Raw genomic sequence first — 27,094 nt, forward strand, 5'->3', positions numbered from 1 at the left:
TAGGAACTGTGTATTTAATCATCCTCATGAGTGATCAGAACTATAAATCAAGTTTTCTATAACAAACTGTAACACAGTCGTGGTGGGTCCAGAGTGCCAGGGAGGTGGTGGTCAACACGTGAAAGGTATGGGTAGGGGGCTGGGAAGAAAATGTTCTTTCCCACCAAAGCTGCGTTCCTCAGGGCCTCGTTTCAAAGGTTTATTGTGCCTGCTTTCAGATTGCTCTGTGTGCTTCAAGGAAGGTGTCGCCTTAATTTGAATTTCGACTAGGCGAGGTTCTGAGATCTAAATTCGGAGTGAGAGGACTTGAGGTGGAACCCAAGCGGCTCTCACACAACTCTGTTTGTAGAGAAAACATAAGGGCCGGGAACTCAGAAGTGCAGCTGCAGGAACGGCATCAGAAATCCCTGGTTGCCCCACACTGAGTTCTGGCTCTTGGGGCTGAGACAGCAGCCAAAGAGACAGAGGCTGACGCCTGTGTTAGAGACCCTTTCTACTTTGCTTCAGGGTCTCCTAGCCTCAGCATGGGTGGCATGCTGGGCTGGGTAGTTCTTTGCTGTGGGTGGACGTCCTATCCATTGTGGGGTGTTGAGCACCATCCCTGGGTTCTATTCCCTAGATGCCCGTAGCACCCTTCCCCCGCAAAATGGGACAACTAAAGTTGTCTTCCAACACTTCTGAATGCCCCTGTGGGTCTGCAGAATTGCCCTAGCTGAGGGAGTCTCCCTGCTCCAGATGCTGTTGGAAGCCAAGGCCGTCACAGTCCACCGGGGCTAGAGAGGAGAAGCCTCCACCCTAGTGACAACTTAATGAAAACCGCATATAATCAAGAGGCGGGGCCTTTCTGAGACCATGCAAGGATCAACATCATCTGAGAAATAAAATGGCCTTTGTTTTTAAAAAGAAGGGACTCAGATAATTGAGGAAAGGTGCTACCCCACTACATTTTTTTATGTTAAAATTGCAATCATTTCCCTCATTTCTTTAGTATTTGTTAGGTGGGAGGAGATGCCAAGACACTTGGAAGCAGCATAATGACAAGTGAGTCATTTGACCTGTGGCTAAGATGCAGTCACCTCTGAACTGTGAAGTGGCAGCTGATTAGCCGCTTCCTCCTGTTTCCACAGAAGTTTCAATGCGAATGTATCGAATCTATGGCAACAGAAACTTTCTGGGAACTTCCTCAGAGCAACAGCACAGCCGGATAACTGCGGGTCCCCAGACAAGGGGGCTGCACTCTCCCGTACTCTGACTCCCCCCCGTGGGGATGGCTAAGGGGAGGTCCCTGAGATACGGGGGGGCGGGGAGGGTGCACTTGTCTCCACATGTGTTTTATTAATACTCAGAAGTCTTAACACACTTTTCCAGTTCAGATGAATTATTTTCCCAACTTTTAATACATGTCTTTGAGGATAGATTTATCTTGTTCATATTGAGTCTTCTATGGTTTGCTTTTGGCTTCTTTTTGCTTCTTGATCTTTTATGTTCACGCCAGCCTTTTAGACATGAATTCATTTCCCCCAAGAAATATCAAACTAGGTCATATCTTGTGCTGAAATAGTTCTGCAGGTTCCTGGGATTCTGAAAATAACAGCGATAAGACACAATTACAACCACCCAGCAAACATTTATGGAGAACTGAACGTCCGCCTGCCACTGTATGAGTGTATTTCTTATTCAGGAACGGCCTTGTTCTCTGTACTTTGATGGTGTTTATCAAGGCCACATGGTACCATGTGATGCTAAGGGAAAGGAGACAGGACTTGAGTGTCCCCTTCAGGGCAGGGGTCATCGTCAGGGCTGACGCTGGGGCCTGCCTGACTCTCATGAGGAACACAAGCACAGAGCTGATCCCCCACCGTCCATGATTCTCCTCACCTGTGGCACCAATGCCATTGCATGTCTTTGTGGGGCCAAGGCACGTTATTTTAGGGACAGGGAGAGAGACAGGAGTGCCCAGCTGACAGCGAAGGAAGGCGAGACACCCAGGGAAGCCTTTGAGTCCAGCAGCTCTAGATGACTCCGCCTTTTAATCTCAGAGTCTGCAAAGGGAGAGAGAAAGTTCAGGGTCACAGAAGAGAGGCTGGATGTCTTCAGCTGTGCCCAATTTGGGGGCAGTTTTGTACCACAGTCTCTACTTTTCTGTCACTGGCGTAAAAGCCAAGCTTCCCCTTTTTTCAAAGAAAGTTCTATTCTGTGGTCCAGTCCTGTTAGCACTCAGCCAAATGAAAAACTATACCAATGAAGAGATAATTATTGGCTTCCGAACAAAGAATAGGCTGAACAAATAGCCACAGCCAGTCCTTGGCTTCAGACACATTTTTTCCTCTAGGCAGTGACCTTTACAGGTTCTGTGTTATTGACTTTTTTGACATCACTACACAGTGATGAGAAAGTATTGTTCTCATTTTGAAGTAGAGAAAAGAAGTGAAGAAATTAAATTACTCTTTACTCTATTTTCTCCCTAGACAGTCCGATCGCATTTAGCTCATTTTCTCTCTGACACTTCCTAGCTGTGTGACTCTAGTTACTCAATCTATACGTGTTTCAGTTTCTCTATCTATAAAGTAGGACTAAAATTAATAATCAGCCCTGGCTGGTGTGGCTCAGTGGGTTGAGTGCTGGTCTGCAAACTGGAAGGTCACCGCCGAGCAGGGCAGGCGCCTGGGTTGCTGGCCGAGTCCCCAGTTGGGGGCATGAAAGTGGCAACCAACCCAGGTGCCTCTTACACATCGATGCTTTTCTCCCTCTCTTTCTCCCTTCCCCTCTCTCTAAAAATAAATAAATCAAATCTTATTTTAAAAAGAGTTTTTTAAAAAATAGCAATAATAATCTGTGTCCCAGGATTCTTATGAGGATGAATGCGTTGATACAAGTAAAGCAGTTAGAGTATGTCTGGCACATAGTAAGTGCTCAGTAAGTGTTAGCTATGAAGCAGCGGTAACGGTGGCTCTCCGCAGGCCTAATAAGCATCGCTTCTATTAGGCCGATCATTCCCAAATGCACCTCCTTATTGTGAACTGCCCTGAGCTCCACATCTGGGTTTACAGTTGCTACAGTTGCCACAATATGTGTCAGTTAAAAAACATGATTATTTAGTACATATGTTTGAACATCTATTATTGGGGTTCAAAGGAGTTTAATGAAATCCCGTTTTCCAGCTGAGTTCTGAATCAATTAAAGAGTAGGACAAAGACAGTGAGGCAACTGGAAGAACAAAATGTCACCTTTATTGCCAGTAAACCTGGTAAAGGACGCAGCTTTCTGTGCAGGGCCGTGAGCTGCAGCCTGGATGTCTCCAGGGACAGGCAGCACCGGACCGGGGCAGGCTGCCTCCTGGAGGGCCAGTTCTGCCCTGAAACGTGGATGGCTTGGAGGAGCAGAGGAGAGGTTATACTTCCTGAGGGTAGCTAGAGAGACAAGAAAAAATGGGGAGCTGAGCCTTTTTTTGTCTGGTTTCTTCTGGTAAACTCACCAGTCAGATAAATTAGTAATTCCTCCTTCTCTGGTGAGGCATAAAAGAGGGGAGAACAGAGAGGCTAGAAGGGTTACACTGGTGGGAACCTCTTCTCACGGCGGGGAGTAGGTGGAACAGGGATGGAGCATTCTCCCCAAAGCCTGTCATGTGCTGGGCAATGTCTAACCATTGGACATCTCTACCTAGGGAAAGAGCAGCCACTTTCAAGCATCTCTAAAACTCTCATCTGTTTTCTAAACACACTGCTGCTGATTTTAATTGTTTGTTGGTGGCATTACCAACCTCCTAAGCAACCCTCGTGGGTCTAGGTATGGGCAGTTGACCAAGGTGAGTCTTTCTGGAAATGCGGAGTAGGCCTGGGAGACTGAGGTCCAGCCTGGTTACTCTATTGAGGGAAAAAGACTTTTAAAGCTGGGAGCTGTTGGCAAGTACAGCAAGAGAGAGTAAATTGGAGAGTAAAGAGAGAGTAAAATGGAAATGAATAAAGTGTACCTTCGTTCCATGAGACATCCTGACACCCTTCTAATAACTGACCCTTTTAGCTTAGGTTTGAGTTGGTTTTCTGTGATAGGCAGCTAACAGCATTCTAACCAGTACAGTCACCCATTTGTTCCACCGGATGGTGGAAGAGCTCTCTAATTTTCTTTTAAAGGTTTTATTTATTTACTTTTAGAGAGAGGGGGAGGAAGGGAGAAGGAGAGAAACATCAATGTGTGAGAGATACATGGGTCTGTTGCCTCTCACACGCCCCCAACCAGGGATCTGGCCCACGACCCAGGCATGTGCCCTGACTGGGAATCAAACCGGCGACCTTTCAGTTTGCAGGCCAGTGCTCAGTCCACTGAGCCACACCAGCCAGGGCTCTGCTTTTTTAATGAAATATTTTTTATTGCGGTAAAAAGAAACATAAGAAAAAATTTGCGATCTTAACTATTTTTAGGTGTACTGTCCAGTAGTGTTAAGTATATTCATTGTGAAACCAATCTCCTAACCTTTTTCATCTTGCAAGACTGAGACTCTGTATCCATTAAGTGATGATTCCCCGTCCTTTTCTGTTTCCCCAGCTCCTGGTAAGCATCGTTCCACTTTCTGTCCCTATAAATTGGACTAGTCTAGGCACCTCACGTAAGTGGAATCACAGGCTATTTGTTCTTCTGTGACCGACTTGTAGCATAATGTCCTGAAAATGTATCCGCATCGTAGCATGTGAAAGGGGTTCCTTCCTTCCTAAGACCGAATAGTATTCCACTTTATGCGCCCACCACACTTGGCGTAGCTGTTCACCTGTTGATGGACATCTTGGGCTGCTCCTTCCTCGTGGCTGCTGTGAGTGACACTGCTGTGACTGCGGCTCTGCCAGTACCCCTGGGGACCCTACTCTCGGTCCTTTGGACATACACATAGACGTGGGGTTGTTAGGTCAGGTGGCAGTTCTATTTTTAATTTTTAGGAACCTTTATACTGTTTTCTAGTGGCCGCATCATTTTAGAATCTCGTCTGACACTCACAATGGTTCCAATTTCTCCTCGCCCTCACCAACAGCCAGGGCTTCCATTGCATTTCTCTGATAATTAGTGGTGGTGAGCGTCTCGTCATCTGCCTATTGGCCATTCGTATGTCTTTTTTGGAGAAATGTCTATTCAAGTCCTTTGCTTGCTATTTAATCAAATTATTTGATTTTTGTTGTTGTTTACTTGTGTGAGTTCTTATGTATTCTGCATATTAACCATTTATCAGATGTATGACTTGCAGATATTTTCTCTTGTTCCATAGGTTTTCATGTATATAATTTTAACTAAACTATAACCTGATGAAAATATGGTTTATTTAGTTAAAATCAGTAAACATGTATGGGGAACTTATGCTGTGCAAGGTGTTCTGTATGGTATTCTGTGTGCTTGATACAAGACAGGGGGTCTCCTGACCTACTCCTTCCACTACAGTCTGAATTCAATGCAGCCCCAAGACGGAAGGTTTTAAAAGTCATAATTCAGTCTATGCACTTGCTGGGCGCTGGCTCAGTCCTAGGTTTTGTGTGCACTGAAGCACTGCAGGGGGACTAGAGTGCTGGGCCTCCCCGGGGCCTGGTCTTCACAGCCTGGGAGGCCAGTTCAAGCTAGAGCTTTCTGAGAGCCCGGGGCCAATATGAGTGGGAGCGTGAGCGGGTCCCAGAAGCTCTGAAGAGGACTAAGGCAGACCCTAAGGCCTTTTGTCTTCAGATGGAAAGCCTTCTCTAGGGCAGGCTGGAACCAAACTAGTGTCAGAGGACTTTTCATATAGATATTAACTAAATGTATCAGAGATGTCAAATAATCATCACTTACACACTGCTTCACCAAGCCAGTCCTACTGAGTGAGGCAGGCCTCAGAATCCTAAATAAACACTGCTCTCCAGGCAGTAAGGGGACATATAAGATGAAGCTTATGTGCCATCTTTGACCTATTATGCCACAAATATTGTTTTGTATTAGTCTTCTTACGTAGTGTAATCCCAACTGGAACTGTGATCAGGGTCTCTGTGAAGAAAACTCTAGAGCTTTCTGTGCCCTGGCACATACTACATCTGTTATAGAAATCCGATTTAATTGGGACTTGATTCTCACCCCAATAAACCCATACAAAAATCATGAAGGGACCCACCTGTCACCTTAATGTCCCCCGTGGCTTTGGCAATGCTGTTCTCGATCATACAGGAGTATGTGTTGTTGATTGTGACATTGTAGAGCACAGATACAACCTTCATGGTCACGTTCTCGGAATTCAGCTCAAAGCTGGTATTGGAGACTCCTGAGAAGTTGGTTCTCGGGTCAACTGGGGACGTCCAGACCACTGTAGGCTGGGGGAACCACCGAGGAGCCTCACACCGAAAGCTCTCTGAGCTGGTGTTATAGTCCACGTTTACCTCTGGGATGCTGAAGGCTGCGGGGTTGAAGGTCAGAAAGAGCAGATGTTAAAGGTCAGAGAGGTAAGACAATATAGGCTTTGGAGTACTAGGTTTTAAAAACACAACGATTTCCATCATTGAAGTTTTGCAATCCTTCCCCAGTGGATTCTCTGTGTATGGCCTATTGTACTCTAGATGCAAATAATGATTTGCTCACAGTATTTCTGTGCATCACAACTCTTTGGCCAATATCACAAACTCCAGAGACTGAAGTTCTAGGTATAGTTGTTATAACAGATAAATTTCTCCAAGTAAGAGGAGTTCCAGTGATTACAAAAAAATATAAGTCCATTCATTAGGGAAATTGGGTATTTTCCCAGACACCTGTGACGCTTCCTGGATATTATGTATTGTTCTGCCTGGAGAAAATAGTTAGGGTGGGAGGGAGAGGGAGAAGGAAGGAACAAACAGCATTCACGGTCACTCAAGGACATCCCACATGCAGGCCTCGTCCTCAGGGGGAGTTGGAGCTTGCCTGGGCCGAGGCTGCCCTGCCGTGGTGTCCAGAGTTAGAGACAGGAGCTTGTTTTCCTCCAAGATAAAAAGCTGCTCACTGGGGAGGTTACTGCATTTTGAAATGAAGACTGGCTTCTCCGTCTGTCTAGGCAGACATACACTTGTAGACAATGTTAAGGCCTGGACTTTTGGCTCCAAACTGGCAAGATACGATTTATGAACTTATTTAGCACCTTCCTTCGCCCAGGACTGTGTTGGTGCTGCGTAGTGAAAGGAAAGGCCTTGTGTTGCCCTTAAAGAGCCTCCTCTCTGTCAAGGAGACTCACATGCCCGGAGCAGGCAGGGACCAAGCTCGTGGGAGGTGATACGGGAAACTGAGTGTTCCTGGCAATGAACAGAATTTATTGAGGGTGTGCCCTGTGCTGGGTGCCAGACGTTATTTCATTTGATCCTCGTAACAGTCCTAGGGATATTTATTATTGTCCCCATTAAAGCAAAACGAGCTTTTAATCTTTGAATAATTTTAGATTTATAGAAAAGTTGCAATGACATGCAGAGTTACTGTGACTTCCCATCCGGTTTCCCTAGTGCTAGCATCTGAAATAACCATGGTGCGTTTGTCAAAACTAAGACACCGTCGCTGGTACTTTACATTAATTAAACTCTATGCTTTATTTGGATTTTACCAGTTTTTCCACTAATGTCCTTTTTCTGTCCTAGGATCCCAGCCAGAATACCGCATTGCAATTATTTGTCATGTGCTCTTAGGTTCCTCTGGCCTACGACAGTTTCTCAATTTACCATGTTCCCCATGACCATGACAGTTCTGAGCACCGTTCAGGTATTTTGTAGGGTAACCCTCTATTGTAATTTGCCTGGTGTTTTCCTCACGATCAGCCTGAGGTTATGGGTTCTGGAAAGGAAGACTGTGGGAGGCGCAGTGCCTTCTCATCATTTCACCTCATAGGGCATGTGCCCTCAGCAAGTCTTATCATTGGTGATGTCACCTTCAATTGCTTTGCTGAGACAGCGCTTGTCAGGTTTCTTTGGAAGCGGGTCCTCACTAAGCCTAAGGGGGAGGGGGCAAGGGAAGGGGAAAGTACTCTAGGCTCCACCTTCTGAACGGGGAGAGATTGAAATACATTGTTTGGAATTCATCTGTAAAGACTTGTTTCATCTCTCTCGTATTTATATATGAGTGTGGGCTCACCTGTATGTTATACTTAGAGTTATAATTTAATACCGTATTGTTTATTTTATTGCTCAAGTTGTTCCAGTTTTGCCACGGAAAGTCCTTTTAGTCAGCTCCACTGTCCCTTTGACAGGACCGTGCTGATCCCCAATTCAAAGTGAAGAAGACACTGAGGCCCAGGAGGCTGCCTTGCCCAGGCCACTCTATTCGCCCAACTCCGGCTCTAGATCTGTGCTTCAAACCGTCACACGCACACGTTAGGAGGCGTCCGAAAAGGCCTGTGCAGGTTGGCTTAGGCTAGGAGGCTGCAGGATACTATCTACCTATCCGTCAGATGCCTCCCAAATTCTCTCCATGGGGGCTTTCCTATCCCTTCCATCCCTATGGGTTGATATGATTTCTTTCTTCCTGCGAATCCTCAGATCACTTCATTTATACTTCTCTTAAAGCATTTTGTACACTCTACCAAATATGACAGGTATTTGCATATTTTCCTTATCTCTGCCCCGACGCTCAACTCTGTAAGCTCCACACTGTGAGCTCTGCAAGAGGAAGGACAAATCGTCTTTTTACTCCTTATCTGAGTATCTCTCTGAGTCTCCTACACATACATTTAGAAAACGTGTTAAATGTAGTTGGTAAGAAAGGGTGGATTTCATTGAGGGAAGGGCTCATGAGTTCATAGGACAACGTCGTTTCGTTTAATTACTGTTGGACTTCTCAATAATGAGTTCCACTGTCAGTGTCCCTGGTGGCACTGATTCCAGCCTTGGGCTAGGGCCTACTCAGCACAGAAAAGTCTCAGCCCAGGTAATGGGCTTCTCTCACTCACAATACTGGAGGCTACGATAAAAAACTATATTTCTTTTGGCAAAATATTTTAGGGAATATATTAAAAAATTCAAAAGAAGCTGGAGTCTGAAACAGAAGCTTTGAAGACCTAATATTCTAGCAGGCTACTTCCAGAGTTGGTGAGGGTCTTGGGCGGCAAGGATGGCCGCTAACAGACTTTGAGGGTCTTGTCTGACATTAGTGGCTCCTGAACACAGGAGTGTGACATCTCATCAGCTCACTCTGCTCCGTAGACTCAAATACCTTTTGGCCCTTTCTTTCCCTCTGTCTGAAAATAACTTACCTCCAGTTTTGTACTCAAGGTTAGCATTCCCCTTGCCTTTAGAAGTGATGACGTAACATGTATAGGTGCCAGCATCTGTGAGCTGCACATTTTTCAGCCTTAGAGAGGCATTGCCCACTCTCACTTGATCGGCAAACACTGCTGTCCGGCCTCTGAACACTTCATTCTGCTCTGCCAGGTCATCCTTGCCGTCTTTGAACTCGTGGACCAAGCCCATAACCCCTTCCTTTAGCCACCGTATCACGATATCAGAAAGTCTGATGTCGGGTTCAAAAGCGCAGCTCAGGATTCCATCCTCTCCAATGTTCCCGGCTGAGGTGAAAGCCGTCACTGCGATGGAGTGTGTCCCTACAATTCAGGAAGCAAGGGTCAATGCCAAGGGAAGCTTCAGAATGTCTGCAACCGAACCCTTCATTACTGAAAGCCAAACAGAGACTCCTGTAATAAATTCAAAATAAAGAAGAACAGGAAAGGCATAGAAGAAGACGTAAGAAAAATGGAAAGGGCAGGGAGACAATGGTTTTGATGGCTACGATCTGCCGCAGCAGCTTTTTGAGACCAATCAACCCAATCCTTGAGAGGTAACAAGAGGGGAACGTGTTGGACTTGGAGTTTGAAGATGAGAATTTAAGTCCTGACTTTGCCACTCAGTGTCTGTGTAACCTTGAGCGAATCGAGTAACCTCTCTGGATCTCCGAAAAATAGAGGTAATATCTGTCTTACCTAACTCTATGGCTCCTGTGAAGATCAAGTCAAATGACTATAAATTTGATTTGTAAACTGTAATTATACATATAAGGTATTGTTCTTAGTTAACAAAAAGTGAAACGTAGTGTTAACTAAATGTGACTAGGAATTCTAAAGACTGTTAAGTTCTGAAGTGCTGTTACTTTAAAAAAATTCATTTATTTAGTTTTAGAGAGAGGGGAAGGGAAGAAGAGGGAAACATCAATGTGTGGTTGCCTCTTGTGCGCCCCCTGCTGGGGACCTGGCCTACAACCCGGGCATGTGCCTTGACTGGGAATCAATCCACTGAGCCAAACTAGCCAGGGCTAAAGTACTGTTACTTTTATCTCTATTTAAATGATGAAGAAACTAAGGCATGGAGGAACTAAGTGACTAAGTCAAGAGTATAGTGCTAGCCATGCATGATGAAGAAGAGTACTTAAATTATGTTTCTGGCCTAAGATAGAAGATATGCCCTCCCCTCCCAACGTACCACCAGTAGAATATTACCATGGTGCCAGCCATGTCCACTGCCTCTTCCCCACTTGCCCAGCCAACAGCCCACTCAGTCTTTGAAGGACTGACCAGCTGTTCTTTCTATAAACCGAGGGCTGTTGACTGGGGATGCATCTAAGGCCGATTTAAAGATTATTTATTTATTTATTTATCTTTAGAGGGGAAGGAGAGAGGGAGAGAAACATCAATGTATGGTTGTCTTTTATGCGTCCCCTGCTGGTAGTTAGCCTGCAAGGAACCGGCCTGCAACCCAGGCATGTGCCCTGACTGGGAATCGAACCGCGATCATCTGGTTCACAGGCCCGCGCTCAATCCACTGAGCTACGCCAGCCAGGGCCTAAGGCCGATTTAATTAGCTGAACCTTCTTGAGAGGCTCCTTCTGGGGCTTGGATATGAAGCCAAGGAGAGGATGAGTCTTTGAGCTCAAGAGGAGAGCGGGCCAGACACAAAAAGTTGTGCATGTGTGCTGGGAGGGACGATGAAAGAAAGATGAAGAGAGCCCCTCATCCCCAGAGCTGTCTTGGATCCCGAGGGTTTTCGGGTCTAGTTCCTGCCCCAATCTGAGTATCCTTTAAAAAACAAATACTTTGTATTAAAAAGGTCTCCACTAACCTGTCTTCCTTACAGCCAAACAAATGGGTGCTGAGCACTTCTTAGCTTCCGTATTGGTATTCCTTCCTCTCATCTTTGCCTCCATCTAGTATACTTTACAAGCATTAAAATTACAGGTAGAGCTTAAAGAACAATCTGAACATTTGACTTTTCTAACCTTTAGTCTCCCATGGCTCCCGAGCACGGTGGAGTGCAGTTCCGACTACCCAGCATGGCGTTCAGACCTAAATACTGCAGGGCACACAGGAAGTGCACCTAAGCCGCTCCCCTTGCAGCCTCATTTCCTGCCATGTTCTTTCACAGTCTGACTGTCTATTCCTATCAAGTGATTTATTGATTTTCTGCTTTCAATGGAAAAGTATGTACGCAAAGCATACTTGGTGTTTTTCAAATGCTAGAGGTAAACATTCTGAACATAAGGATATTATTGCTCGCCTCCCCTAGCCCGTAGGGGGTTGGAATGGTCTAATTGGGTCCTAAGCCTTTATGAAGTAGATGAAGGTGATGGCTGATGGACGGGCCTACAGAAGCTAAGCCGGGTGGGTTTATAGTAGAAAGAACAGAGAGCTTCTAGTGGAAGAAAAAATATAAGTAAAAAGGGCAGAGGAAACGCACGTGCCTGGGTGGAGCTGGGAGGATGTTTGGAAGCTTTAGCATGTGGGGCAGCTGCCATGTGTGGCCCTTTATGTGGGAGGTTTGGCGAGAAGCTGTGCAAGGGTGGTTTGAAGCTTTGGGGTGTGATGGAAACGCAGCACACCCCACACCCTGCCTTGGCAGTTTCTTGAACACTGCATTAAAGGTTTGTTTTCAGTTATTCTTTACTTGACAGACTGATATCCCAGACATCCCAGACTACTACTGGTTATACAATTATGCTATTATTTTCACAATCCTGTTTATCTTGCACTTAATGATTTGTAGTTCCCTTCTCTTCTTTATCACCAGTTATCCCAATTCTTCTTATATTCAAGGCTATTTAGATGGCAAACCCTCCTGAAACCCTCATTTGATTACCAAGTCAAAATGAGTAGGTTCTCTCTTAACTCTCCCCGGTCACCTTCCTTTGCCTTTATTACAGCCGCTGTCTCCCTCTGCCTGTCTTCAGTCTATCTCCTGCACTGGACTGCAAGCTTTTCAAGGGCAGAAACCATTGTGATCATATTTGCAATTCCTACAATGCTGTGGCAGTTATTTTACATGCTGACTACACTGAGTGCCGGAACATTTTGTCAGATATTTTGGGATGTCTCTGTGAGGAGGTTTCTGGATGAGATTGTATTTGAATGAGTAAGTGGAGTCAAGCAGATTGATCACCCTCCTTCTAATGGAAACCTTAGAGATGGGGCCACCTGGGGCGTGAGGGGACTTCCCAGCCTCTAGAATTGTGAGAGAATGCATTTCCGTTGTTTAAACCACCAGGCCTCGGGTGTTTTGTTATGACAGCCTGAGAAAACTAAGACAAGGGCCTAGTGCTGTGTTTCTACAGAGGAAAATAATGTTTGTTGAGTCAATGAATAGATGAATGAATAAATGAATGAATAAATGGGAGCCAGTAGAAATCAAAGGACTTCGTAATGGTTCCATCCAGAAATGATAATAGGAGGGAGGAACATTTGGCAGGATTACTACATCTAAATTTGGGGGAAATGTGAGCCAGTGAAAAAGAAGACAAAATACCCAGAGATTCTCAGTAAAAGCACGGAGCAAATATAACTACATTAGAGCAAGGGTATATTTGATTGTGGTTTATAAAGTGCCATTAAAGTTGATTTGAAAAAATTACTTTTCAGAAAAAAGACATAATTAGCATAGTTCATGGAGAGAATGAAATAGTAATGGCATATCTTAGTTTGATAATTGTGCTACTGAATTAATTGTAATGTGTTGGCCTGGAGCCCACAGGTGGAGGGGCTGTTGAAATACCTCTTAGAGAACTTAAGGAGTAAAAGTAGGCAGCCTTGCAGTGCCCCAGGGCCCCGCTGCAGGCTCTGGTCTAGTCCATTGCAGGTCGCATTAAAGATGTGGCAGACGGAATGCATGTAACGTCGATTAAATCCCAGCCTCCCTGTATCAAATCAAGAGGAGGAATAAAGGCCAGTGAGATCTAACAAAACCCAAGGACCAAGCCATTGCTTTGCACCCAGAAAGCAGTCAATGAGTACTTATTAGGTGAATAAATGATAGTTAAAAGGGATAAAATACAATTCAGTTGTGCAAGCAATAGCATATACATCAATATTGCTTCTCACAAAAAGAAATCTGTATACAAACTTGCAGGCAGATATTGGCTCAAGGAGCTATGTTCTAGGAAGCACAGACTGGTCTGAGGTGGCCCTCCAGGCCTCTTAACCGCCAGGGGCTCTTGTATGACTGGATAAGCCAAATTGCTCTAGGAGATGAGTTTAAAGCAGCTATCTATGAATAGAGAAGTCTGTTCCTTTGAATGAGCAGAGATTTTAAGGATGCCATTGGCCTCTAAGATGCCATCAAACACCTTTAAAGTTGGAAGACCCAATCACTTACTGAAAATGAATTCTCTAGCTTGTGAGAGCTATTCCTACCACAGCTCTGGTCTGCGGGGGAAAGAGGAGCTGGCAAAGGAGAGCAGGTAAAACCAGAGTCGTTCTCTGTTCACCCAGGGCAAGCAACATTCTGTTGCCCCCTGACGTAGCAGCAGGATCTCTTGAAAAGCGAGATTACAGGTAACACGGGGCAAGGATTCTTTACAGAAACTATGATTCTGGGATGCCCAACACCACTGGATAAATCTGGAAAATTAACTTTTCTTTGAAATGACTCCGTAAGGCAAGTTCTATAGATTTCAGGAGCAGAGAGAGCACACTAGAAGCCTTCAGCAGACGGCCACTCAGCATCTGCTGGAACCAGCTGTCCAAATGGGCACCAGAGCACGTGGCTCAACGGCGGAAACATACAGGCTTCAGCCTGCCCCAGTGCAGCCTGGGTGGCCCCTGTGAGTGCCGTCTTGCCAGAGACGAGGGCAGGGCTGGTGGTAGCAGCTGCGTCACTGAGAAGAAACTAGAAAGGCTGCTGGCCGGGACAGATACAGGAACAAGGTAGGGAAGGGGCGGCAGAGCGTAGTGTTTGAGAGCAAGGCATAGGTATCAGGCTGTTTGGGTTCAAGTCCCAGCTCTGCCATTAACTTGATCTGTGACCATGGGGACGTTTTCCAACTTCTTCATTCCATGGCTGTTCGCCTATGAAATGGGGATATTTAATAATAGTAATTCCTTCAGAGGGTCCCTGAATGGTCTATAGGATACAACCCAGGTAAAGGGCTTAATATGGTACCTGACTTGCCACATGTCAAACCTTCAGTTAGTAGTATTGGGAACCACTAACTAACTAGAATCATTTAGAAAGATTGCAGATCAGAGCGCCAGGAGGAAAGAAACAATCGATAACTGCTTTATTTATAGTGACTCAGTGTAAGCCTGAGAAGAACCCTGGGAGGTAAGAATTATCAACATACCTTTTGTGGATGAGGATAAAGAGGCTCCATGGGATTAAACGGCTTTCCTAAAGCCCTTTATCTAGCAATCGGTGGAGCAGTGACTCTCCAGTATCTGGTACTAATCCTGGGCTCTTTTATCCTGTTTTGCTGATATCCAGGGCCAGACTGAGATATGTAGCGCGCCTACCCACTAAAACAGTATCCCCACCTCACATGAAAATAAAAACAATTAAAAACTGTAAAGTAAGTGTAAGAAAGAAAGGCCAATAGCTGGTTTTTTCTCAGATGACTACAATTTTAAAAATATTATTTCCCCCCCAACATTTTGCACAGTGCTCCTGTTTTGGTGCCATAAACACATGCCTGTTTGGCTTTCTGAGGGCACTGTGATTTTACCCAGTGTCCAGAGATGGAGAATTTCTTAGGAGGCTGTGTCCTGTGGTGTCCTGCTCTGGCCTCCCTGACGCAGAGGGGGCCTGCCCCGGTGTGGGCAGGAAATGATACAAGTTTTAGGAGGTGCTATATGAACGCATTAATAACAGCAAATTAGTAATAGCAATGATGCCATCAATGTGAGTGTCAGTGACGGCCATGTAGCACACACACATGACAGGCACTTTACACTTTGTCATTTAATACCCACAGCTCCTCTGACTGCTTTACACGTGAGGACACTGTTTCTGGGGAGTTAAGTTATATCCCAGTGGGCACATCCAGTTAGTATCAGACCAGAGACGAGAGCAGCTCTGTCTGATTCCTTCACTCTCCCACTGTGCGGAGCTGTTCAAAGTCATCCAGTGAGATTGGGTTGGGGCCTTTCCACTGCATCGCCCTCCTCTTCAAGGGTCATCCAGGATGTCAGCACACCCACACTGGAGGAGTGTGACAGAGAAAAGGCAGCTGAAACTATAAAACTAAAGTTATGGAGTGCCAGCTTTGGCCACAGACTAGGTTAAAATAGCTGTGTTGGCCTGTGGCAGACAGCTCGAGGGAGGTGGAGCAAACACTTGCCCCACAGAAGACAGCTGCTGGCCCAGCTCACTCAGTGTCTTAATTAACGTGCCGTCTGTAATAGATGCTTTTGAGACCGAAAAGGAACGAGAAGCCCGTTCCTTGCAACTGACATCAGTTAGCTGACACCTGTGCCGCAGTGGCCTCTGTTTCCTACACGGAGCAACAGCCGCAGCCAGGGTTCTCTTTACCTAAGTAAGACCCCTGAGCACAAAGACTGGATATTGCGCAACGCTTCTGCGGAAGCTTCATCGCAGAGGAATCATCTGCCCAGGTCAACCACTGACAGAGCGGCTCGGCCACGGCACTTCACCTCTGATCCCAGAATTTCTACAGCACTCGGGAGACTCTGATAAATAGTCCGTTTGACTCTCTCAGCTACCCAGTGACCCAGTGTTTCCTCCACCCTGTAAATGAGGAAACTGAGGCCCGCAGAGTTGAGTGACCGATGGGAGGCGAATGCAGTCCATAGGCAGGAGAACCAGCGCCCTGCTCTGAGGCTCTCTGGACCCGCTGCCTGTGCGCTTTGGCTCCTGCCAGGCCGAGGGACCGCGGGCTTACTGGTGAGAGGGGGGTGGATTGTGGTCATGCGAGAGGTCACACACCGGAAATGCCGAAACCGATGATGAGAGCAATGGCTCCAGCCGAAATAATGATGCTGCCAATCATGCTGTGGAGAGACGGAGAAACAGGAAATTACGTCCTTCCTCCGGACGGACGGGGCGATTTCCAGCCCGGGCTCGGACGTGTCATTGGTCAGAAGAGGTGCTACGTGAAGCACCTCAACTTTCTCTTCAAAATAGGCCGTTTCCCAGAAGCAGCCGCCTCAGACAGGAATCAGTGATTCTACCCCCGCCCCCGGGGCACCGAGCAGGCTGGAGGAGTGGCCCTTTCACTTGACTGTGTGTCGCTCTGCTTTCCTGCTTCCAGACCAGGCAGGACCACACACAGAGGCTGTCCAGGCAAAACTATTGAGATCTCTGTACTGCCCAGGGCCCCTTCAGGGGCCCCGCCTCCGTACTCAGCCCACCCTGAGGGTCACTACCCACCTCTCGTATATCATTAACCTACCTGTTTGGTCTCCTCGCATAGACCTTAAACTCCACTAAGGACAATGGTCGTGTTTCCTCTGTACCCACTCATTCCCAGTCCACTGTACCCCATAGGTCCTCAACAGGAGTTTATTTTTTTCTTATTAGAGAGGTAATATGTATTTATTACATAAAGTTTAGACAGTACAAATAAGCAAATATTCCATCACCAGACATAACCACTGTTAGCGTCTTAACATGTATCCTGCTAGTTTTCAATGAACAGATTAACTCATGACATCAGGGAAATAAACAAGGAGGTATCGTTTACATGTCCGGAGTGCTAGAATTATGTGGCAGACGTGTCTGAGACACCACCTGTGGACTATATCATTCATCCATGCGATGACCTTACGAGGCAAACTAAGTTATTGTCTCCGTTTTTCAGGTAGTGGGCAGAGCTGGGATTAGAGTCTGTCTCTGGAATCTGCACGCGACTACTTCCGCTGCTTCCTCCCAAGGGAGGGGTGCTCTCTAGCGGGCTGTGTCTCTCCTCTCTGTCCCGGGGAGCCCCGGGGATGCCAGCTTTCGCTTGTGAGAGGGACTGAGGCAGAGCAGAAGGTGCGGGTCCGAGCTGGTGCACTGGCACAGCAGCTCCCGGGAAGCTCGTCCGCTGCTGCCTGCCCTGGTGCACAAGTCCTCCGGCCGGTGTCCTCGGCCACACTGTCTCGCTATTGGCAAGCCACACACTGCCCACACCCACGCTGATGTTACTCAATAGGCAGGACAAAAGAAAGGCACAGAGAGGCAAAGAACGATGCTATAGAGAGAGGGGGAATCGCGAGCACTTTCCTTTCTGCCCTGAATAGGTTCTTTGTGCCCGGCTCCCGTGGGCTCAGGGACAGGCTTACCAGAGACAAGCAGAGACTCACAGGGAGCAGTTTGAGTCAACAGTTTCCCTGGAGGCCACGCCTCATGAGGTGCAGCCGTAGGGCAGCAACCGAATGACAGAATGAATCTTTCAGTACTAGGCCAGCCGCCGTTGATTCCAAGGGACCACGTGTGACCACTTCTCTATTCACTCACCTCACTGCAGCCTCAGTTCTCACTGGTCCGAGTGTGTGGGAACAGCTAGACAAACTCCTAGCACGAGGCACTGTCCTGCTCTCTCAGAGCACTGAGTCAGACAGCAGGTTTGCCTTTGTTACCCAGGATTTGCTCACCTTGGCCGGGGGGCTTCAACTCTCTGAGACTCGGTGGCTTTATCTTTAAGATAGGAGTGAGAATAATTCCTGCTTTACCTGCTATAAAGGGTTGAAGTATGTCCCCGCAAAATTTACATTTTGGTGTCCTAACCCCCAGTACCTCAAAATGTGACTTTAGGTTTGCTGCCAAAGATCGCCAGCAAGCCCCCAGCAGCCAGGGGACAGGCATGGGACAGGCTCTCCCTCACAGCCCTGAGACCAAGCCAGGCCTGCTGACCCCTGGGCCACTCGTCTCCAGGCATCTGTGGTTCCAGCCCCGCAGGCTGCGCTGCTTTGTTACGGCAGCCCCAGCAAATCTGACACAAAAGGGCCGTTTTAAGAGCAAGTGAATTATTTCACAATGAATACTGCATAATCCATTAAGAGCTATTTGCATATTGCTTTTTACTATTAAAAAAGCTTAGTTGCAGCTATGTGCTGTAAAATGTATTAGTAAAGCTAATGACTTAAACCTGGAGGATAATCCAATTGGTAATAAAAATATCATAGTGTTTTGATACATTGGAATAGCATGTACCAGCCTTGGTGCTAAGTGTTCCATGTGCATTTGCACACTTGTTGGAACTATCAAGTCCTCTTATCCCCCTACTTCTCTCGTGTCCTTCCACTGCTCCTGGTCACCGGCATTATCACAACACTCTCCGCTCAGTCCCCTCGCTACCAGACTGGACCTCCAACCCCCTGCTGTTCACACGGCCAGAATCAGTGGTGGTTTCAGAATTTCCACAGGGCAGTGGCTTAGGGGAGACGGTGTGGTTGAAAGTGGGGAATGAGGGGGTCACCGAGGCTGTGGGCACGAGCATGCTTTCGGGACCCAGCCTGCAGAAGTGGGAGTCCCAGCACCAGTGCTTACTAACTGTGCGACCTCAGCTTCCCACCTCGTGAAGAACGAGTTAACACATTTTCAAAAATCAGTGAGAATAGTGGGTGACATGTAGGAAGCTTCAATGATTATTAGCTATTCCCACTCTGGTTTTTCTGCTGCTACATGACAAGCACATGCTTGTAACTTAGAGTGTGTGTTTCCTTGGTGGTACTGATAGGCGGGTATGGTTGTGGCTCCTGAGCTGCTGGCAGGAATGGTTACAAAGCTGATCATAGCCATCCTCATCATAGTCCGAAAACTTCCAGTACCTTTCTGTTGTCCTCCTGATAAGAATCCACTCTGCAATGTAGCGCACAGGGCCTTTCAAAGGGGTTCTCGTCCTGTCTCCAGCCTGGTCTCTCCCACACTTCCCCTGGGACCCTGCACTCCAGCCACATTGAAGCATTATAGATCCCACCCCACCACAGATATGCCGCCCCTACCCCTCTCAGTAGGGAGCTGGACAGCAAAGGCCGGGGACAGATGCCCACACGCTCACCGATAGGACCCGGACGATGGACGGTGGGTGTTTCAGTCAGAGCAGCGACCCGTCTCCCTCACCTCCCGGTCCACACGCTCCCTCTTCGAAGGCAAGGTCCCTCTCTAAGCAGGAGTCGCCCTGAGGCTTGTTCTGAACTGGTGTTCCCTCAGGAAACAGCTCAACTTCCAGAGCCTTGGATGGTGGAGCAGGAACTTCAAGAGCAGCCAAATTAAGTAACTCCCGTCTGTTGCGTATTAATTATTTAAAAAGATGAATAAAATATTCCACATAAGATGTTCTTACGTTGCTTTTTGGTTTTTACTACCCCAGCATAATTTCCTATAGCTATGGTACAGCAACATTTTAATGTAAAACTATGCCTCGTAACCACCGCATTGGAATTCACAGTGCACGGTTGTTACTCCTCACAGAAGGGCATGGATGCAAGCCAGTGCTTTTGGAGGATTTGTTCATTTAGCAAATGTTCATCAAGTACTTACTATGAGAAAGACACTGTGCTGGGGAAATGGAGGAAATACAGAGAAGAAGTACCTGCCCTCGAGGATGACAGTGTAACTGAGGTCACACACACACATACATGCGCGGAGAGCACACACAGACATGCATGCACATGCACACACACGCCACTCTAACAACACAAGACGGAATGTGGTCAGGGCTTCCGTGAGGAGAGGAGCGAATTCTCACCGGGATTCTAGGTCGGTAGCAAGAGTTTAAATCGGAGAGAATTAAGGAGACTCAAAGTGCATTTCCATAAACACGTTTCAAAGACAGTAAAGAGGAAGGCTTTACTTGGGAATGTATTTAGTTAATTCATGCTGCTTTACACCCTCTCTCCAGAGCAGAAGCAGAGAAAAATGGCTATTTCTGCTGCACTGGATGGGGCTGGGACCCAAGCCTCACACGTTCGTGCTCTGGGCTGGGGAGAGCTGCTTTCTGCTTTCTGCTTTGACTTCTGGGGCCACAGAACTGAAAGCCGTCTGGGGAGGGGCTGGACCAGAGCCTGGGCCTCGGCCACACCCACCCAAGCCACCCACTCTGTGGCCTGGCTTTCTTCCTTATGTGTCTGCGCTTTTGCTGTGGCTGCTTTCTGTAGCAGTGGACAGAAGTTAGGCATTTCTGTTAAGAGATATGTTGTGCTCCTGAGAAACATCACGTAAGGGCAGACCACTGTGTCACAAGTCTCTAACAGAAACAGTTTTTGGCACCTCGGGAGGTAATTGGACGGCCAAAGCAGGCAGCTCAGTAGGGCCAGAGCTGCTTCCTGCGATATTGCAAATGCACAGAAATGATGGGGCAGCAACTGCATCGTTAGGGTGCTGGTGAGGCTGCCAGGAGGGGGTGCAGAAGGCAGCGCAGCCTGGGATGTGCAAGGCCAGGACGTGCTACTCTGCAGAGAGCTCTCCAAATGCAGGTGTTCACTGAAAATTTAAAGAAAAAAGAACCGGAAGCCACAGTGAACCCTTCCCACTGAAGCTGCCGCTCTCCTCCACTGTTTCAGCTCCCGTAGTCCTGGGAAAGTGCATGTGAATGAACACCACTTCCGTGGTAGAACCGTCGGCATTCCCCTCTTTCCCAGCCGTGTGTGCGCTGACCGGTGCCGTGCACGTGCTGCCGCAGACAGACGGCCTTGCTGAATTCCTAGAAGTGAACTAGGACAGAGATTCCTGTCTTTTACGGACACACTTGCAATGTCTTGGAGGGCCAGGAGGATGATAAAACGAAAAACGCTAGTGCCTATCAGGCACGTTGTGTGTGCCCGTGCTATGAGAGTGCCTCGTCCATTCCTACGACAATGCTGTGAGGAAAGAAGTGACATTGTCACTGTTTACAGGTGAGAAAACTGCACCTTTGCTTAAGGGACGGACCAGGATCTCACAGCTAAAAAGTGGGAGAGCCAGTCTCACACCCAGCAGTCTAATTTGCCAGCCTGTGCTCCTAAGTTCCATCCTTCTAGAAAAAGTCCCGCATGGCAGGCAGGAGGCGACAGATTCAGACGGCTCCCCTCATCGCCACCCCTGCGTGTGTCCTGTGGCTGCACCTCAGACAAGGAGGGCTTTCCGGGTCTGCTCCAGGGTGAAGCGCACGCATTCTGCAAGACGTACAGCGCCTGTTGTTCCACTCAGACATTAGTGGTTTCTGTGTTCTCTGGTGTCTGCCTCCATCTCAAACACCAGCAGGACCGAGAGAGGCCACGTTCCTTGTAAATCGTCAGCTCACGTCCGCTTGTGTCACTGGCAAACGAGTAAAGCTCTGAAAGCTAGATTAAGTTAGTGATCGTGCGACGAATCTGAATGAATTCTACTTTTAAAGTGAATGTACCGTGCAGAATATTTGAGTAAATCAAGTCAATGTTTGAATAAATTGAACATGTTACTTTGTTCCAGGTTTATAATGGAATGCTGAAACTGAAGACATTTATTTAGGCCTATCCAAAAAGCTTCTCTCTATATATTTTTCCCTGTAAAAGGAGAAAAAGAATTATTTTTAAACGCTACGTGGAAGAGAGTGTGTGTTCTGTAGCCCCTTTTTAAGATGTTGATCAGTATGGGCTTTAGGTTTGCGAGAAGCTTAGATCGTTGTCTACTCATTTTTCCCCTGAAGAATCCACGGCGTAGAGGATGTCTTGCCATCTCTGCATTCCTCTCCCTTACCTCTTTGTATTGATAAAATCAAGGCCAGCTTTGGCCGGGGAACAGAGAGCGTCAAAACTAGTAAAGGAGGGTCAGGAAGAAACTGGCAAGGAGTGGGGCTGCTCCCCGGAGCCGAGGAGTCTGGGAGAGAGGGCCTCCTTCCTGGACAGCCCTGCTCTGCCCGCATTGCTTTAATGACAGTGGACCCCATGGCTTTGTGTGTGGGACAGGGAGTGCCTTTGCGTGTCAGACTGAGGCATCCTCTCTTCTTTCAAGCTGCCACTAAGGACAGTGACCCAGTATTTTAGGGGTCCTTCCAGGAGACATGCCCAGCAAATAGAGTTTATCTTGCATGATTGAGGGTGGTGGCCTGGAGTATTGTGTTGGAAGGGCTGCGAGCCTGCCTCCGGCTCAGAAGGAGAGAGCGCCAGCCCTGACCAGTGATTTCTGAGTGTGCAGGCCCTGTGCGCGCTGTGCCTGGGCTGGCAGCAACACGTGAAAGGGGCTTTCACTGACAGCCACTACAAACTGCCAGAGTCGTAGGCTAATTCAATGGCAAAGTATGGACCGTGCCATGGCAAGCGAGCTGACACTCCTCCGTGCAGGTTTCTGGCCCGTGCTTTAAGAACAGCACTGATTACCGTGTATATTTCAAAGAGGGCTTCCCCAGCTGTGCACTGCTGAGCATGTGGGTCGGATACTTTGCTGTTGGGGCCTATCCTGTGCATTGTAGGATGTTCGGCAGCATCCCTGGCCTCTACCATCTAGGTACCACTAGCACCTGCCCCTCTTGTGACAATCTATAATGTCACCTGGTTGAGCAGCATTGATGTAGGAGAAGTAGGACTAGGGTGGCAATGTGATGGAAAGATATGTCTTTTGGAGAATAGCTGAAGAAACTGAGGTAGCTTATGATTTAGAGAAGTCTAAATGTAGCAATGGTTATTTCAAAATCTGAAAGGTGCCACAGGGGCCTCTTCTCCAGCACTCTGGAAAAAGGAGGCCAGACGGCGAAAGTTTAGGAGGTTAGCACCCAGAGAAACTTCCCAGCAGAGCTCCCGGCGCTTGCCTGAGACCACGGAGTTTCCATTCCTGACGGGGTGTGTGTGTGCAAACAAGAGCTGAGGAACCACGTGGGGAGAGCTGTGGGCAGGGAAGAGTTTCTGGCACCAGCTAAGGGTTGGGGTGATTTTGAGAGTCCCTTTCAAATACACTTCATTATATGGTTATGTAATTTGATTTTCCCTGGGACTCACTCCAGCCTTGCCCTTGCCACAGTCAGGTATTCGGATTTGCCTCCTAAAACCTCAGTTAATAACCTAAGGGCAGCTGATACTGACTGGCCGCATGACCTCGTTTACCCCACTGAACCCTCACAACCACCCCAGGAGGCAGGTGCTGTTATCTTTGCTTTATGGATGGGGAAGCCGAGGCCCAGTGTTCAGCCACTTATCCAAGGGCTCACCCCCAGAGAAAGTACAGCAGGATGAGCCTTGGGTCTGAGACACCCTCGTCCCTGGCTTTGATTATTATACTGTATTTTCTATGAATCCAAAGTTCTGTAACTCCAGGATCCAGATCAGTTTCCAGGCTCATGCCCTGTACAGGTGGAACCTGTGGCGGGACAACCTGTCCCCTTCCCTTTGACAGTGATTGAAGAAGTCCATCTCTGTCAGGAGGTATCTTTGAGACTCTGGAAGGAAAACTGGAAAGGGGAATCTCAGCCGGGAAAACACAGAGTGTTGATAAATAGATACCTTTTCCTAAACAATATCTGAGTTTGCGGCAAAGCCATTCTATTTTATTCTCGAGCCTCCTCTATTTATAACTGACCCTGATTGTCCATCAAGTGCACGTGAGTTTTCATCAGCCTCGTGTACCCTGTTCTCCAGGGGCACAGGCAAAGCGGGACAAACATCAATACAAGGTTGGTTAATAGGCCTTTTCTTAATTGTACCTGTATTTCCCCTTGCTCTTTATTCTCACTGCAGGGAAAAGGCATTTCCAGAAAACTCCTTCTGCAGTATAACATCCCATTGCATTTAATAACAAACACACTTTTAGACCCCTTATGAACGTCCCACAAAGTGTCTGTACTGGCGGAAGGGCCGGGTATCCCCTAAGCTGTCTGTGTGGTCTGGACTGAAACAGCCTAATTATAAGTCTTTTGAACTGGAGCTTAGGAGAGATTTCCAGGGGGTGCTCCCAGCATTTGGAGGGAGGTCTGGCTGCTAATAAGCAGTTTTTTTTTCATGACTGGCTGTTGTTGTTTGGGCTGCATTTCACACAGCCCCCTTCCACCTGTCCTAGCACCTTGCCCCCTCACCCTTCACCCCCTCCTCCTCTGGCCAGCAGGAGCACCGCTCAGGGACAGCCTGGTCATTTCTGGAATGGATGGTACAAAGAGAAGACACCGCTCTCCCCACCCCCACCTGCCAACCTGGCATTCTGTTCCTAACGAAGCCTCAGTGGGAACAGGGGCCTTGCAAGATCGAGGAAGGTGCAATTGCCCTACACCTGTGTCCAGACACACCTGTGTCCAGACACGCCTGTCTCCACACAACTGTGGCAAGGGTCCAGAGAAACAAACTGTGCTTCGTCCAGTGTAAACATGAGCTGTTATTTTGACTTATAAATGTTGATCTTTACTTCTACCCCTTCTAGCTATCCCAAATTTAAATGACTTCTTGCTGCTTACAGATTAAAATTCAAACTAAGCCTAGAATTTGAGACCATTCCCGGATATCGCAAGCTATCTACCTAATGCTTCTGCAGCCCTGTATGCTGGTCAGACGGGTCTGTGCTGTCCCCTCTCACTCTCTGCCCAGAGTAGCCTCCCACGTCCTCTCTGGCCATCGAAAGCGGCCCCGTTCAAAGCCTACCTCGGCCCCAACTTGCCTCTGATACTTTTCCTGAAGCCCCATTCTAGATCACGCTCCCTTTGTCTCCCACTAATGGATTCAAGGGAGTCGGGTAGGAAGGTGAATCTCAGAAGGCTGGGTGCCACCGAGAGGTGGAGAGCCAGGCTCTAGGATTTGGGATGGGAGCTGAGAGGCCAGAGCTGGAACCAGGCGCTCTGATGGGGAAGGACAGGCAGGCTCTCTCTGGGGAGAGAGCATTTCCGCCAACTCTTCCTCCTCATCAGTCACCGTGACCTGGGCCTCAGGCAGACGAAGAGCTGCAATGATCTATAATCTAGATTACCTGGGCACCACCCTAAAGCCCCAGCGACTGACTTTTCATCCTTTTCGCGGCTACGGAAGACGAGCGCTGTCCCTGAAGACATTCACAGATGTGCTTGAGCTGCCTCCTCTCAGAAAGTCTAGCCCTGGGTTCAGTTCACTGTTTATTCATTAATAAAGCCGGCAACAAGTGCACCTGTCGCCCTCAGAGCTTTTCCCGACCAAAGCACACATAGCCGTCTCAGGCAGCCTGATGCCGTGTGTTCTGAAATGGGGTACAATGTCCTGTTTGTATGCTCCCAGGCCCCTGCCATTCACTCTCTTCACTTCAGTAGCACCGGAAAGTCTCTCCGGTGAAAAGCAGACCGCTGCATCACGGAACCAACGGGGGCATGTTTGTAGTCCTCCAAAGTCCTACCAGGAGTTCCACGGCAGATCCTCCTCTGCTGGGACGCACATTCTCGTCTTTGAGAAGTGGGCACCGTTCTGCAGGTGCGGCCAAGTAAAACTTGGGAGGACAGAGGATGGGAAATCAGGCTCCCAGCCGGTCCCTCCAGGGCCCTCATCCACTGACCCTGGGGCCATCCTGTGTCCATGACACACCTTGGCTGCCACACCAAGAAGAGTTCTGAAATCCAAGACAGGAGAGGTAGCCTCTGGCCTAAGGTCCACAGTCGTCCTTGAGTTGAACTCCCCTGTGGACATCTGTAACTGACACCAAGAGGTTCCCCTGGCCTTTCTGGAGTCTGCAACCGGCTCTGCCCTGGAGTGAGCTTGAACCTGGTGCCTTCTTGTGATTTCACCCTCTGCCACTTGGCCTTTTCCCTCTGGTCCCGCCTGAGTTCCAGAGCCCTGGTTGCAAATTTCTCCTGCAGATTCATGATTCCCGCATCCCCCCTCAGAGGGACCCCCAGCCTGCTACCATACGCAAAAAGGTCCTGCTGAGATCTTCCGCACCCACCCCAACTCCTGTCCTGGGCCCCGTGGGCCACCCTAAGCCACAGTGGCCCAGAGCCGGGCAGTACACAGGGACTGGTTACAGAGCTGCTATAAAACGTGGACATCTGTTGTTCTCCTGATGAGGATCTCTGTACAGTCAGACACCATGTGTTAGTGAAAGCTCAAGAGTTAAATCTAAAGTCTTGATGTGAGCAAAAAAATTAAAGACCACATACTCATTCTAAAAGTTTAGAGAGTCTGAACACAAATATAAGGAGTTTACATAAATTTATAATTGCTTTACCCCATTTCTGGCTTAATTTCTGGCCCCCTCCCTCCACGCTCCATCTACGTGAAACTACTTTGGGCCCCTACAGATATCAGGCTGTTTCTTGCTTCTGTGCTGTTTGTTTATGCTGTTTTTCCAGTGTTTATAACATGGTAGGAACTTAATAAATTTTTGTTGAATAAATGTTCCACCTTAGAGAATGCTTCCCTCAGGATGGCTAACAAATAGCATTTAAAACTTGTCAAATTAACAAATAAATTAAATATCCCTATCGTGTTACTAAGGGAAACGAACACATTCTTAACTTTTGAGCAGCCATTTATGGAGAAACTCTCATTCATCTTTCTCTCTAAGGGAAATAATCTTTTATGAAATTGTGGTATGTAACATCTCACTGACACTGTGAAATATTACAGATGCCTTGAAGCGTGGGAAATAGGAGAAGGCCCAGCTGGCAGGGGTCAAGAGGGAGACCGGGAGGAGGAGTTCATTGATAACAGCTGTGCTTGAGTTCTTGCTCTTGGGTCACTTCAGCCATTTCTCTCCACAAATGACTCTTTTAGAGGCATCCCTCTAAATTAACAAAAAAGGGACTCTGCAGGGAACGAACATTTACATGTTTAGCAATAATGCCTAGAAATAGCCTTAAAAGAAATAATAATCTTACTAGAAAGGCTTGAAATGCTGGATACAGAAAACAAAACCACACACACAGTTTTGAACACTTGGCTTTGCCAGCAAGGAAATTAGGGAGATTTGCAGAGGCTAAGAAATTAAGCAAAAATGTGCCTCCAGACGTGTAAGACAGTGCTGAACACGGTGGCTTTCTATGACTTCCAGGGACG

The 27,094-nt window shown here is 47.6% G+C and overlaps 1 protein-coding gene across 2 annotated transcripts in view; it reads right to left on the reverse strand.

The window, feature by feature from the left end:
• Positions 1–27,094, reverse strand: part of VTCN1 (V-set domain containing T cell activation inhibitor 1) — a 46,283-nt gene continuing 19,189 nt past the window's right edge. The window contains exons 2-6 of one of the 2 annotated variants that reach the window (XM_037038910.1): positions 16,149–16,213; positions 9,206–9,553; positions 6,119–6,397; positions 1,879–2,042; positions 1–1,581 (exon numbers count right to left, since the gene is read on the reverse strand). In XM_037038910.1, coding sequence (XP_036894805.1) covers positions 1,924–2,042; positions 6,119–6,397; positions 9,206–9,553; positions 16,149–16,213 — 811 coding nt within the window. In that variant the 3' untranslated portion in view covers positions 1–1,581; positions 1,879–1,923. Of the gene's footprint in view, positions 1,582–1,878; positions 2,043–6,118; positions 6,398–9,205; positions 9,554–16,104; positions 16,214–27,094 lie in introns of those variants that run through there. The other variant, XM_037038911.1, reaches the window with a different exon arrangement.

Source organism: Sturnira hondurensis, unplaced genomic scaffold, assembly GCF_014824575.4.
Source record: "Sturnira hondurensis isolate 20B ecotype Veracruz unplaced genomic scaffold, ASM1482457v3 Scaffold0024822, whole genome shotgun sequence".
NCBI lineage: Eukaryota > Metazoa > Chordata > Mammalia > Chiroptera > Phyllostomidae > Sturnira > Sturnira hondurensis.